Genomic DNA, 13,040 nt, shown 5'->3' with positions numbered 1-13,040 from the left:
TGGATTCCGAGTGGCTCCCGATAGTCTTCACGGACCCATTCACCTTAGTGCGTGAATCGGGTCGGTGAAAAATGGTCCAAGTCTCCGATCCGAGGAAAGATAGAACATGTCCTGTCTTTCCTCAGATCACTGACGGGACTCGGACGACACACACGGTCGTGTGCATGAGGAATTACTATTAATGGTAATGTGGAGTATTGGACAAACAAGACTTTGACCATCCTGTTCACTTCTTGTGGGGGAATGGCAGGGACCAATTCCTTTACTCTGTTTGCTCATGTTCCAAACTTTTTTCAAAAATCCTTATTTTTGGGAATTTTTCAAATTCCTTTTTAATATGTTGATTTTCATATTCATGTTCTTACCTGTTGTGCTTAATACTCTTGTAATATTACAGTATGTATTGCTACCACCTCAGGTATTTTTTTTTTAGGTGGCCTCGATCCGTTGATAAGAGGTCTGCTTGGAAAAGCTGCAAAGCTGCAAACCCAGCAAGAAATTATGAATGAAGAGTTAACAGAAAAGCTGCTTGTGCTTTCCAATAATGGTTCAATGGATTTGGCATCTCTTAATTTGCAGCGAGGTCGTGACCACGGCTTACCAGGTCAGCTTTCTCTTTAGTCAAGGAAAAGCTCTTTCTAAGGGCATGACCACACATGGCGGAATTCCTCCGCAACTGTCCGCATCAATGCCGCACCTAATCCGGGTTGCGGATTACGGCTGCGGATCTGCACAAAATGTGCAGAAAATTGATGCGGACTAGCTGCTGCGGACTGCGGGAAAAGTGCTTCCCTTCTCCCTATCAGTGCAGGATAGAGAGAAGGGACAGCACTTTCCCTAGTGAAAGTAAAAGAAATTCATACTTACCGCCCGTTGTCTTTATGACGCGTCCCTCCTTCGGCATCCAGCCCGACCTCCCTGGATGACGCGCCAGTCCATGTGACCGCTGCAGCCTGTGCTTGGCCTGTGATTGGCTGCAGCCGTCACTTACACTGAAACGTCATCCTGGGAGGCCGGACTGGAGACAGAAACAGGGAGTTCTCGGTAAGTACGAACTTCTATTTTTTTACAGATACATGTATATTGAGATCGGTAGTCACTGTCCCGGGTGCAGAAACAGTTACTGCCGATCGCTTAACTCTTTCAGCACCCTGGACAGTGACTATTTACTGACGTCTCCTAGCAACGCTCCCGTCATTACGGGAGCCCCATTGACTTCCTCAGTCTGGCTGTAGACCTAGAAATACATAGGTCCAGCCAGAATGAAGAAATGTCAAGTAAAAAAAGCAAGACGCATCCGCAGCACACATGACATGTGCATGACAGCTGCGGACTTCATTGCGGAACTTTGAATCTCCATTGAAGTCAATGGAGAAATTCCGCCATGAGTCCGCCACTGCTCCGCAACAGACAGAGCATGCTGCGGACACCAAATTCCGCTCCGCAGCCTATGCTCCGCAGCGGAATTGTACGCATCGTCTAAACGAACACTGCTAAATTAAAGTGAAAGTCAATGTAGAAACGGCTCCGCTGCGGATTAACGCTGCGGAGTGTCCGCAGCGGAATTTAAGTGCAATTCCGCCATGTGTGAACCCGCCCTAAAGAACAGATCAGTTAGTGACTGTTGTCAGAACTTTTATACATTTCAAAGGAGCCGAGTTATGTCAGCTCTGAGTTTTCATTGCTTCTGTATGAACAACTTTGACACTATTCACCTTTACTATATAAATCCCAGCATTAAGATATTTTATTTTTTATGTTAAGCCTTATTTCTTTTATTTTAAGTACACAAAGATGAATTAAATTACAAATATATTAAGTCTCAAAAATGTTAAAAGTGGCCAAAATGTTCAGAATTAAAATAGGATCTCAAGTTTTAGATAAAGAAAACTTGTAAAATTGTCTAATATCCATTAGGTTTTAAACCCCCACTATTTTCAAGATGTCTGGTTGCGGTCAAAGTGGATGGAAACATTCTAGTTTATTTCCAGTGGCTGAAAACTAGTCCTTATACTCAAACTTTTAAAGACTATTGCATCTAAATATAAACTATTAAATTTGCTTTAAAGGCTATATTGTTTTATTACTCCACTATATCTAAATAAAAAATAATGCAACATTGGAAATAATCTTGATTATATTTTTTTACCGTTTTGTGTCTACAGCTACTATGCAGAGCTGTGTAGTCTGACTCTGATACTCCAGTTTAAGTGTCCCCTACGTCTTGTTAAACTACCGAATTTACCTTAGTAAGAAGATGGGCATGACTGCAGGATCAGACTACACAGGATTTTTTTGTAGTGTGTAACCATGGAGACACATCGGTCTGCATAGGAGCTGTAGACATGAAATGTTAGAAAACTTTTAATTTAGACTATCTGCAAAGTTTTTTCATTTTTTATTTTAGATAGTTTGGAGCAATGAAAAGTAGTTGTATCGGTGCACATATACAAACCGCTTAAGTTATATTCCATTAGTTAAAAGGTCTAATTTCTTTTAAGGATACAATGATTGGAGGGAGTTTTGTGGACTACCAAGACTGAACATAACTATGGGCATGAAAATAGCTATTTCTGATGAGAACATCACAAGGAAAATTATCGAGTTGTATGGACATCCTGACAACATTGATGTGTGGCTGGGCGGTCTAGCAGAAGACCTTTTACCGGGAGCAAGAACGGGGCCTTTATTTGCATGTTTAATTGGAATGCAATTTCAAGCTCTGCGAGATGGAGATTGGTAAACAGAAATATATAATTATGCATTTTTAATGCTTATGTAAATGATCATTCCTACTAAGAATTACTTTTTGACAGAGAAATGAAAACAACAAGGTGAATGAAGGTAGAGTATGATCTCACTGAACAACCAGTTTTGTACTAGGGTTCCTTGGGCCCACAAGAGGGAGTAAAAAAAATAATGAATTTAATGAACGGAATATACTATCAATGTGTACAGTGACTTATCACAAGAGGAAGTACTTCTGAGAGCCCACCAGCCATCCACCCATACAGAACACATGCATGTTCAATTTAAATTAATTGTAAACTTTGTTGTTATCATTGTACGCACAGGACACATCAAGAGTAAGGTCGAATAGGTCATTTGTGAACCAGCTCATAAGAAATAGACACTAGTGGTTCCAAATGGGGCTGCCTCCTGCTGAACCAGTGGGGCCTATTATTGTGTTAGAGCATGGGAACACCAGGGGATCCTCTAGTACTCTGCTGGGCCAGACCGACCCTGTATATAACTATTGTTAACATTGTGCATTGAGTATAAACAATAAAATAACTGCCTAATTGGGTACACATTATCATGTGCAGATCCACATGAGGTTAAAAAGGACCCGTCATCTCTCCTGACATATCTGCTTTAGTAAATACTTGTATTCCTCATGAAATAACATCTCTAGAGAATCTTTTCTTAGAACTCTACATTTTGCCGTTCCTTAGTTATTCCTCAAAGAAATTTATGAATAAATTGACAACTGGGTGTTGCCAGTTGCATGTGTGTCCATACACAATCAGGTATTGTCCAATTGGTGCTGAGATATTGAAACTGTGTAGGGACACACCCCTTTGACAGGAGAAATACTAACATCTAGCTATCAATTTAATTATACATTTCTAGGAGGACTAATGGAGGAATGGTACAAAGCAGAGTTCTAGGAAAATATAGTGCATATAAAAAGTCTATACACCCCTGTTAAAATACCAGGTTTTTGTCATGTTACAAAATCAGTCCAAGATGAATCATTTCAGAACTTTTTCCACCTTTAACCACTTTCCTCTGCAGCCATTTTTCGTATTTTCACTTTCGTTTTTTTCCTCCCCACCTTCCAAAAGCCATAGCTCTTTTATTTTTCCATCAACATTGCCATATGAGGGCTTGTTTTTTGCGGGACGAGTTGTATATTTTCACAGCACCATTTTTTGTACCATATAATGTAGTGGAAAACGAGAATAAAAATATATGTGGGGTGGAATAGGAAAAAAACAGCGATTCCTCAACCTTTTGGGTGGTTTTGTTTTTACAGCGTTCACCGTACGGTAAAAATGGCATTCTAACTTTATTCTGCGGGACAATACTATTACAGTGATACCAGATTTATATAGTCTTCTTTATGTTTTACTATTTTTACAAGGAATAAAATTTGAGTTTTGTCGCCACATTCTGAGAGCCATAAAGTTTTTATTTTTCTGTCGATTTAGCCTTGTGGGGCTTATTTTTTGCGGGGCGAGCTGCAGTTTATATTGGTACAATTTGGGGGTATGTCAGACGTTTTGATCACTTTTTATTTCATTTTTTGTGGGAGAAGAAGGGACCAAAAAACAGCAATTCTGATGTTTTTAATATTTTATTTTTTACGGCATTCACCGTGCGGACTAAATAATGATATATTGTAATAGTTCAGACTTTTACGGACGCGTTGATACCAGTTATGTTAGCTTTTTCTTTTTTTTTACATTGTGCTTGAGGGAAAATGGGAAAAGGTTTTTTTTTGAGCTTTTAATTTTTGTAATTTTTTTTTTATTTGTTAAAAAAACTTTTTTACTTCTCCCCCTAAGGGACTCTAACCAGCAATCGTTAGATCGCTTGCACGATATACTGCAATACTAATGTATTGCAGTATATCGCGCTGACAGTCTCCTATGAAGCCCTGCCAGAGGCATGGCTTCATAGGAGCACAAAGATGGCAGACCTGGGGGACTTCCTCGGGCCCCCAGGCAGCCGTGCCAACCAACGGCTCCCCCGATCTCGCCACAGGGGGGCCGTTAGGACGTTACAGGGGGTCGCCCCCCTGTTTTTAGTAATTTAAATGCCGCGATCGCTATTGAACGCGGCATTTAACGGGTTAAACTAGCGGGATCGCGCTCAAACGGGATCCCACTCGTTACCCGGAAGTGTCGGCTGTAACACACAGCCGACACACTCGCTCTATGGAGCGGTCTCAGCTCGTGAGACTGCTCCATATTCCACCACCCGGCGTGCGCCGTATATATACGGCGAATGTCGGGAAGGGGTTAATGTCACCTATAATCTGTACAATTGTATTGAAAGACAAACCAAATCTTTTAGGGTGGAAAAATTAAAATAAAGAACAAAAATAAAGTGGTGGCATAAATATAAAAAAAGACTTTGTTGAATTACCCTTTGACCTTATGACAGCATTCAGTCTTTTTGGGTAGAAGTCTATCAGCATGGCACATCTTGACTTGGCAATTGTTGCCCACTCTTCCTTGCAAAAGCGCTCCAAATCTGTCAGATTGTGAGGGTATCTTCTGTATACAGTCCTCTTCAGGTCACACCACAGATTTTCAATGGGATTTAGGTCTGTGCTCTGGCTGGACCATTCCAAAACGTTGATCTTCTTCTGGTGACGTCATTCTTTTATTCATTTGAAGGTATGCTTTGGGGCGTTGTCGTGCTGAAAGGTGAAATTCATCTTCAGCTTTTTAGCAGAGGCCTGCAGGTTTTGTGCCAATATTGACTGATATTTGGAACTGTTCATAATTCCCTCCACCTTGACCTAAAGCCCCAGTTCCAGCTGCAGAAAAACAGCCCCAAAGCATAATGCTGCCCTACCATGCTTCACTGTGGGTATGGTGTTCTTTTGGTGATGTGCAGTGTTGACTTTGCGCCAAACATACCTTTTGGAATTATGGCCAACAAGTTCAACCTTGGTCTCATCAGACCATAACACGTTTTCCCACATGCTTTTGGCAGACTTGATGTAGGTCTTTTCAAAACATAGCCGGGCTTGGATGTTTTTCTTTGTTAGAAAAGGCATCTGTCTTGCCACCCTACCCCGCAGCCCAGATATATGAAGAATACGGGAGATTGTTGTCACATGCACTACACAACCAATGCAAGCCAGAAAGTCCTGCAGCTTCTTTAATGTTACTGTAGGCCTCTTGGTTGCATTCCAGACCAATTTTCATCTTGTCTTTTCATCAAGTTTTGAGGGACGTCCAGTTCTTGGAAATGTCACTGTTGTGCCACATGTAATCTATGTCTTGATGACTGTCTTCACTGTGTTCCATGGTATATCTAATGCCGTGGAAATTCTTTGGTACCTTTCTCCTGACTGATGTCTTTCAACAACCAGATCCCTTTGATGTGTTTTAAGCTCTTTACGACCATGGCTTTTGTTGTCACATGCAACAAAGAAAATGTCAGGAAATTTCTAATAGAACAGCTGAACTTTATATGGGGTTACTCAGAATCACTGTGTACTGACTACTATTTAACATGAGTTTAAATGTCATTGGCTAATTCTAAACACAACTGCATCCCCAATTATATAAGGGTGTTCACACTTATGCAATCACATTATTGAAGTTTTGTTATTTTAATTTTTTTCCCTTTAAATTATTTTCGTTTGTTTTTCAATGGAATTGTACAGATTATGGGTCACATTAGAGGTAGAAAAAGTTCTGAAATGATTTATCTTGTACTGATATTTTGACATGACAAAAACCTGGCATTTTAACAGGGGTGTGTAGACTTTTTTTAACCGCTGTATGTTCCAGAATTGTTATTTCTTTGGGAATACAAGTATTTACTAAAACAGACACAAAAGATGAGGTGATAGGGCTTCTTTAAAGCTCGTCATACACAATTAATGTTTGCCAAGCCAGCCAACATTAGCTGACACTGATGTGTATGGTGCAGCCTGACTTTTCGCTGACGACAGATGTTTTAGAAATAAAGCACCAGGCATGCTGGATTCTTCTACTTATTAAAATAAACATGCACATGCAGCAGATCCATCATCCAAGCATATATCTTTATGGTAGAATTCAGCCAAAATCTCTTGTATTGCTGGGGAGAGTAACAGCTAATCTTAAAGTAACTCTCCACCTTGGAGCCACTTTAGATATTATATTACGGTGCATTCATTCAAACTGCATAAACAAAACAAGAAATGCATGTTACTACATCCTATAGTTATTTTCTATGGGAAAAATTGCATTGCATTTTTACCCATTAAAGTAAAAAATTAAGGAAAATGAGAGAGAACACAATCTGGTCTAGTCAATGGCCCATGTCTGGCATTGCAGTTCAGACCTATTCAGGTAAATGAGGTTGAGCAGTAATACCAGAGACAGCATATGAAAAAGACTGGTGCTGTGTCTGGTAAAGCCAGGGCCGCCATCAGGAATTTCAGGGCCCCATACAGCTATATTTTCTGGCCCCCCCTACCGTGGCACCACCTGTTAACGGTACTCCGTCCAGCACTATATCATGGTACCTAGGGCCGCCATCAGGGGGGGTATTAGGGGTACTGATGTGAGAGGCCCGGCCAAACCTAATTGAAAGGGGGGCCCGGCAACTGCCGCGACTTGCCTTTGGTAGAAAAAAAACAGGCCCCTGCAATGGGGCCCGTTTTTTTCACCAAAAGAATGTCGTGAGCTGCGGGCCCCCCTTTCAATTAGGTTTGGCCGGGCCTCTCACATCAGTACACCTAATGCCCCCCCTGATGGCGGCCCTGGGTAGCATGGGGGTCGTCATGGGGGCCGTCAAACACCGCCACCCGTGCGACCGATCGCGTGAACCCACAAACTCCCGCGCGTGCACACTCGCGAGGGCGCACTCGCGACCGCACGCACCCGCGACCGCCTGGAACCGCGCACCGAATTTTGAGGCAGATTTTGACCTGCCCACACGATCTTGCCGCGTTTTTTGCTGCGTTTTTTGCCTGCGCCAATTGAGGACAGCAGGCAAAAAATGCATTTTCTGCCTCCCATTGATTTCGATGGGAGGTCAGAGGCGGAACAACGGCAAGAAAGGACGTGCTGCTTTTTCTTTTTTCCGCGACTGGCTCCCATTGATTTCAGATTAAATCAATGGGAGGCAGTTTTGGAAGTTTTTTGGTGCTGATTCTGAAGCAGTGTCCGAGTCAATATCAAGGCCCAAAAAACTCTGTGAACTCAGCCTTATTGTTAGGGCTTATTCAGACAAACGTGTAATACATCCGTGCAACGTGTGTGATTTTCACGTGCCTCGCACGGACCTATGTTACTCTATGGGGCCGTGCAGACTGTCAGTGATTTTCACGACATGTCCTATATTTGTGCATTGTTCGCGCATCACGCACCCATTGAAGTCAATGGGTGTGTGAAAATCACGCCCAGCACTTCCGCAGCAGTATAAACTATGAATGAAAACAAAAGCACCACGTGCTTTTCTGTTTACAAACAGAGTGTCATAATGATGGCGGCTGCGCGAAAATCACGCAGCCGCGCACCATACGCTGCTGACACACGGAGCTGTTATGGACCTTTTGCATGCGCAAAACGCCACGTTTTTTTTCGCACGCAAAAAGCACACGCTTGTGTAAATCCGGCCTTAGGGTAGGAACACACTAGGCATGAACACTGCGGATTTTATGCAACACATTTTATTGTGGAAAATCCACAGCGTATTACAGTCGCAGCACAGTGGATGAGATTTGAACAAATCTCATCCACACGCTGCAAAAAAAATTGACCTGCAGTGTGACTTTTTAAGCCGCAGCATGTCAATTTATTCTGTGGGATCGCTGCTCCTCTGTTGCGGAAATGCCCGGCTCCCTGCACTGTGTTCGGTCCGGTTCTTGCGCCCGTAATACGTCCGTCAGTTACGGACGTAATGGCCTCGTGTGAACGTACCCTAAAGGTGCATCCCTAGGCAGTAGCAGCCATAGCCTGTGGATAGGGTATACATGTGTTTTGTGGGACAAACCACTGGCTACAGGCCGTTTGTTTTTTTTTTTGTTTTTTTGGGGGGGGGGGTGTTGAGGCTGTATGGCGTTATCTCCAGGGGGGCTGTATGGTGCTATATACAGAGGGGCTGTATGGTGCTATCTACAGGGGGGCTGTATGGTGCTATATACAGGGGGGCTTTATGGTGCTATATACAGGGTGGCTGTGTGGTGCTATATACAGGGGGGCTGTATGGTGCTATCTACAGCTGGGCTGTATGGTGCTATATACAGGGGGCTGTATGGCGCTATATACAGGGGACTGTATGGCACTATATACAGGGGGCTATATGGTGCTATATACAGGGGGGCTGTGTGGTGCTATATACAGGGGGGCTGCAGGGCCGCCATCAGGGGGGTATTAGGGGTACTACTGTAGGGGGCCCGGCCAAACTTAATTGAAAGGGGGGCCCGGCAACTGCCGCGACTTGCCTTTGGTAGAAAAAAACAGCTATACCGCACACACACGGTCGGGCGGTGTTTCACGGCGGTGCTTTACGAGAGAGGGGCCCGCAGCTCACGTCGGTGTTTGATGAGAGGGGGGCCCGCAGCTCACGACATTGTTTTGGTGAAAAGAACAGGCCCCATTGCAGGGGCCTGTTTTTTTCTACCAAAGGCAAGTCGCGGCAGTTGCCGGGACCCCCTTTCAATTAAGTTTGGCCGGGCCCCCTACAGTAGTACCCCTAATACCCCCCTGATGGCAGCCCTGCAGCCCCCCTGTATATAGCACCACACAGCCCCCCTGTATATAGCACCATATAGCCCCCTGTATATAGTGCCATACAGTCCCCTGTATATAGCGCCATACAGCCCCCTGTATATAGCACCATACAGCCCAGCTGTAGATAGCACCATACAGCCCCCCTCTATATAGCACCACAAAGCCACCCTGTATATAGCACCATAAAGCCCCCCTGTATATAGCACCATACAGCCCCCCTGTAGATAGCGCCATACAGCCCCTCTGTATATAGCACCATACAGCCCCCCTGTAGATAACTGCATACAGCCCCAACACCTCCCCCCCCCCCCAAAAAAAAAAAAAAAAAACAAACGGCCTGTAGCCAGTGGTTTGTCCCACAAAACACATGTATACCCTATCCACAGGCTATGTCTGCTACTGCCTAGGGATGCACCTTTAGGGTATGTTCACACGAGGTCATTACGTCCGTAATTGACGGACGTATTTCGGCCGCAAGCACCGGACCGAACACAGTGCAGGGAGCCGGGCTCCTAGCGTCATACTTATGTACGACGCTATGAGTCCCTGCCTCGCTGCCGGACAACTGTCCCGTACTGTAATCATGTTTTCAGTATAAGACAGTTGTCCGGCAGAGAGGCAGGGACTCCCAGCCTCGTACATAAGTATGATGCTAGGAGCCCGGCTCCCTGCACTGTGTTCGGTCCGGCACTTGCGGCCGAAATACGTCCGTCAATTACGGACGTAATGACCTCGTGTGAACATACCCTTAATGTACAAAACTCAGGAAATCGCATTAAAAAATAAATAAAGAGAAATTTGCTAAAATATTTTTTTATCAGAATAGCACTTAAATATAATAAATACTAAAGTATTTGCTGAAATACAAAGAAGAGCAACAAAGCTAATAAGGGGCATGGAGAATCTAAGTTATGAGGAAAGATTAAAAGAACTAAACCTATTTAGCCTTGAAAAAATATATAAATGGCACATACAAAAAACATGGTGAAATCCTGTTCCATGTAAAACCCCCTCAAAAAACAAGGGGGCACTCCCTCCGTCTGGAGAAAAAAAGGTTCAAACTGCAGAGGCGACAAGCCTTCTTTACTGTGAGAACTGTGAATCTATGGAATAGTCACCGCAGGAGCCGGTCACAGCAGGGACAGTAGATGGCTTTAAAAAAGGCTTAGATAATTTCCTAGAACAAAAAAATATTAGCTCCGATGTGTAGAAATGTTTCCCTTCGGTGTCCAATCCCATGGTTGAACTTGATGGAAATGTGTCTTTTTTCAGCCGTACTAACTATGTAACTATGCAACTATGTAACACTTCTCAGCCATGAGAACACTCTGATAATAACACCCAAGAAATTTACTTTGGTCGCTTTACACACTTGTAAATGGCGCTAGTTACGTGCCGTGGCTCCTAGACAAAATTTCCCTGCATAGCGATGCTCCCGGCCACCCGCTATGCAGGAAACTGAAACACGGCTTCATTTACTGGAATGGAGATATGCTGCAGTTCCCCAGCTGGCAGCGCCGCCATACATGGAAAAAACCAAAGGCACCTCGGTCCTTTGGATTAGCGTGGGTGCCGGAGGTCGGATCCCCATTGTTCAGAATATTATGACATGACATATAGCTATATACCATATTATTCTAAGATAGGAATACCCCAATAATTGAATTAACATTGTGTCACACACTTTTATGCTATATATTATTTATATAAGTGGCTTACTCTATATCTTTCTGGATTAATATGTTTGTTTCTATGTTTAACCTGCAGTATAGAGAGGAAAACAGCCGTATTACTGGTAGATAAACGCACTAGTAGACAAACCAGTACTGTACATTTCTACTAAAGCAAAATCTAGTATAGCTACAATGCGACTGTCTGCTCATGATTTACTGAATTCTCCCTGCAGTGTTAAAATGACTGAACTGGGACACATTGATGAATTTATCACAAGTCAACCTATATCTTGGGACACACGTGTATAGCTGCAAAAAATGGTGGAGATTTTTCACATTTAACAATATCCAAAGATAAAACATGAACAGGCTTAAGGCACCTACTAAAAATAGAGATATCATTGAAATGTCATAATCCATTCATACAAAATAACTACAAAAGTTTTATTATACAAAAAATGTATAGAAAATGCAAGATTGTACTGAAAGTGTTTAGTCACCAATTTGTAGTTCTTCATTTGTATTATAGGTGATGCAGTAATATTCATACAAACATGTACCCGGCCCATTTCATTTAGGGAATTCTGGTACGGACTATAACTGACAATTAGCTGAGGTCTTGATACTCAAGCAGTTGTTCCTTTATTTTGAAATCTTAAATTGATGTTAAAATTAAAGGGGTATTCCGGTTCGGGGGTAACTTGCTGATCGGTGTGTATCCGACTGCTGGGACCCCAACCGATCTCGAGAACGGGGGTCCCCTACACCCCATTTGAATGGAGCGGCAGGTCGCTCATGCGCACTGCCACTCCATTCATTCTCTATGGGAGCACTGGAGATAGTCGAGTACATCGTTTGGCGCTCTTGTTCTAAACGTAAAATCCCTTTAAGCGTTAAGTTATCAGATCATATATAACATAGTGCTAGCATTTTCTCATATATATATCACTTTAAGACTTAAGGCCCTTTTACACGGGTCAATGATTGGGCAAACGAGCGTTCATATGAAGGCTCGTTCCCAGTCATTGCCCTATGTAAACAGGGTGATAACCAGTCGATGAACGAGCAAACACTCATTGGCTGATCAACGGAAAATATCAATGTCGGCAGCACATGTCGCTGTGTAAACAGGGAGACGTGCTGCCGGCATGATGGAAATGCATTGGGAACAGCGATCATAGTAACGAGCAATCGTCCCTATACATAGCTCTTTGTGAAAAGAGCAAATTGAGCGCTGATCAACGAGCTGTCTTATTGATCGGCACTTTTTGTTACGGCCAAAATTGCCTTTTGTAATAGAACCCTTAGTCCTGAGAGTTGATCTTATAGATCGCTGTGGTCAGGGAGGATTGTTTTATTTACTTTGACTCCCTGCAAACTCACCTACATGACTTATCTGTATGGTTATAATATATGTTCAGTATTTTCTATAGGCATATCACATCCATAAAGACAATCTATACTGACAATGATAAAGTTTTAATGCAATATATCCTAAGTAACTGTAATAATAATAAATAAGAGCAGTATGAATGTAATGTTAAAGGCCATGTATTACCAATATTTTTTTGTATTGCACCAATGCATAATACATTAAAAAAATTACTAAATAATGTCTACAGCTCCTATGCAGACTTTTGCATCTCCATGGTTACAGACTACAAACAAAGTCTATGTGGTTTGGACATGCATTCATACTCTTATATGTCCCTACATCTTGCGAACCTAGTGATTGTATGTTACCAAAATGTAGAAGATAGATAAAATGGAGTATGACTGCATAATCTGACTAAACAGACTTTGTTAGTAGTCTGTTACCATGGAGACACATAGGGCTGCATAGGGTAAGACCTAATTGGCAAGACATTTTTAATAAAGTCTATTTGCAAAGTTTTTT

General features: G+C 42.7%; 1 protein-coding gene across 1 annotated transcript in view; it reads left to right on the top strand.

Annotated features, from left to right (window-relative positions):
* Positions 1-13,040, top strand: part of TPO (thyroid peroxidase) — a 202,309-nt gene that overhangs the window by 118,545 nt on the left and 70,724 nt on the right. Inside the window, exons 8-9 of the mRNA XM_075863906.1 lie at positions 434-604; positions 2,502-2,739. Of these exons, the coding sequence (XP_075720021.1) occupies positions 434-604; positions 2,502-2,739 (409 nt within the window). The remainder of the gene's footprint in view (positions 1-433; positions 605-2,501; positions 2,740-13,040) is intronic.

This window comes from Rhinoderma darwinii, chromosome 4 (genome assembly GCF_050947455.1).
Source record: "Rhinoderma darwinii isolate aRhiDar2 chromosome 4, aRhiDar2.hap1, whole genome shotgun sequence".
Taxonomy (NCBI): Eukaryota; Metazoa; Chordata; class Amphibia; order Anura; family Rhinodermatidae; genus Rhinoderma; species Rhinoderma darwinii.
Note: the sequence above shows the minus strand (reverse complement) of the source record. Positions and strands in the feature narration are given on the sequence as shown.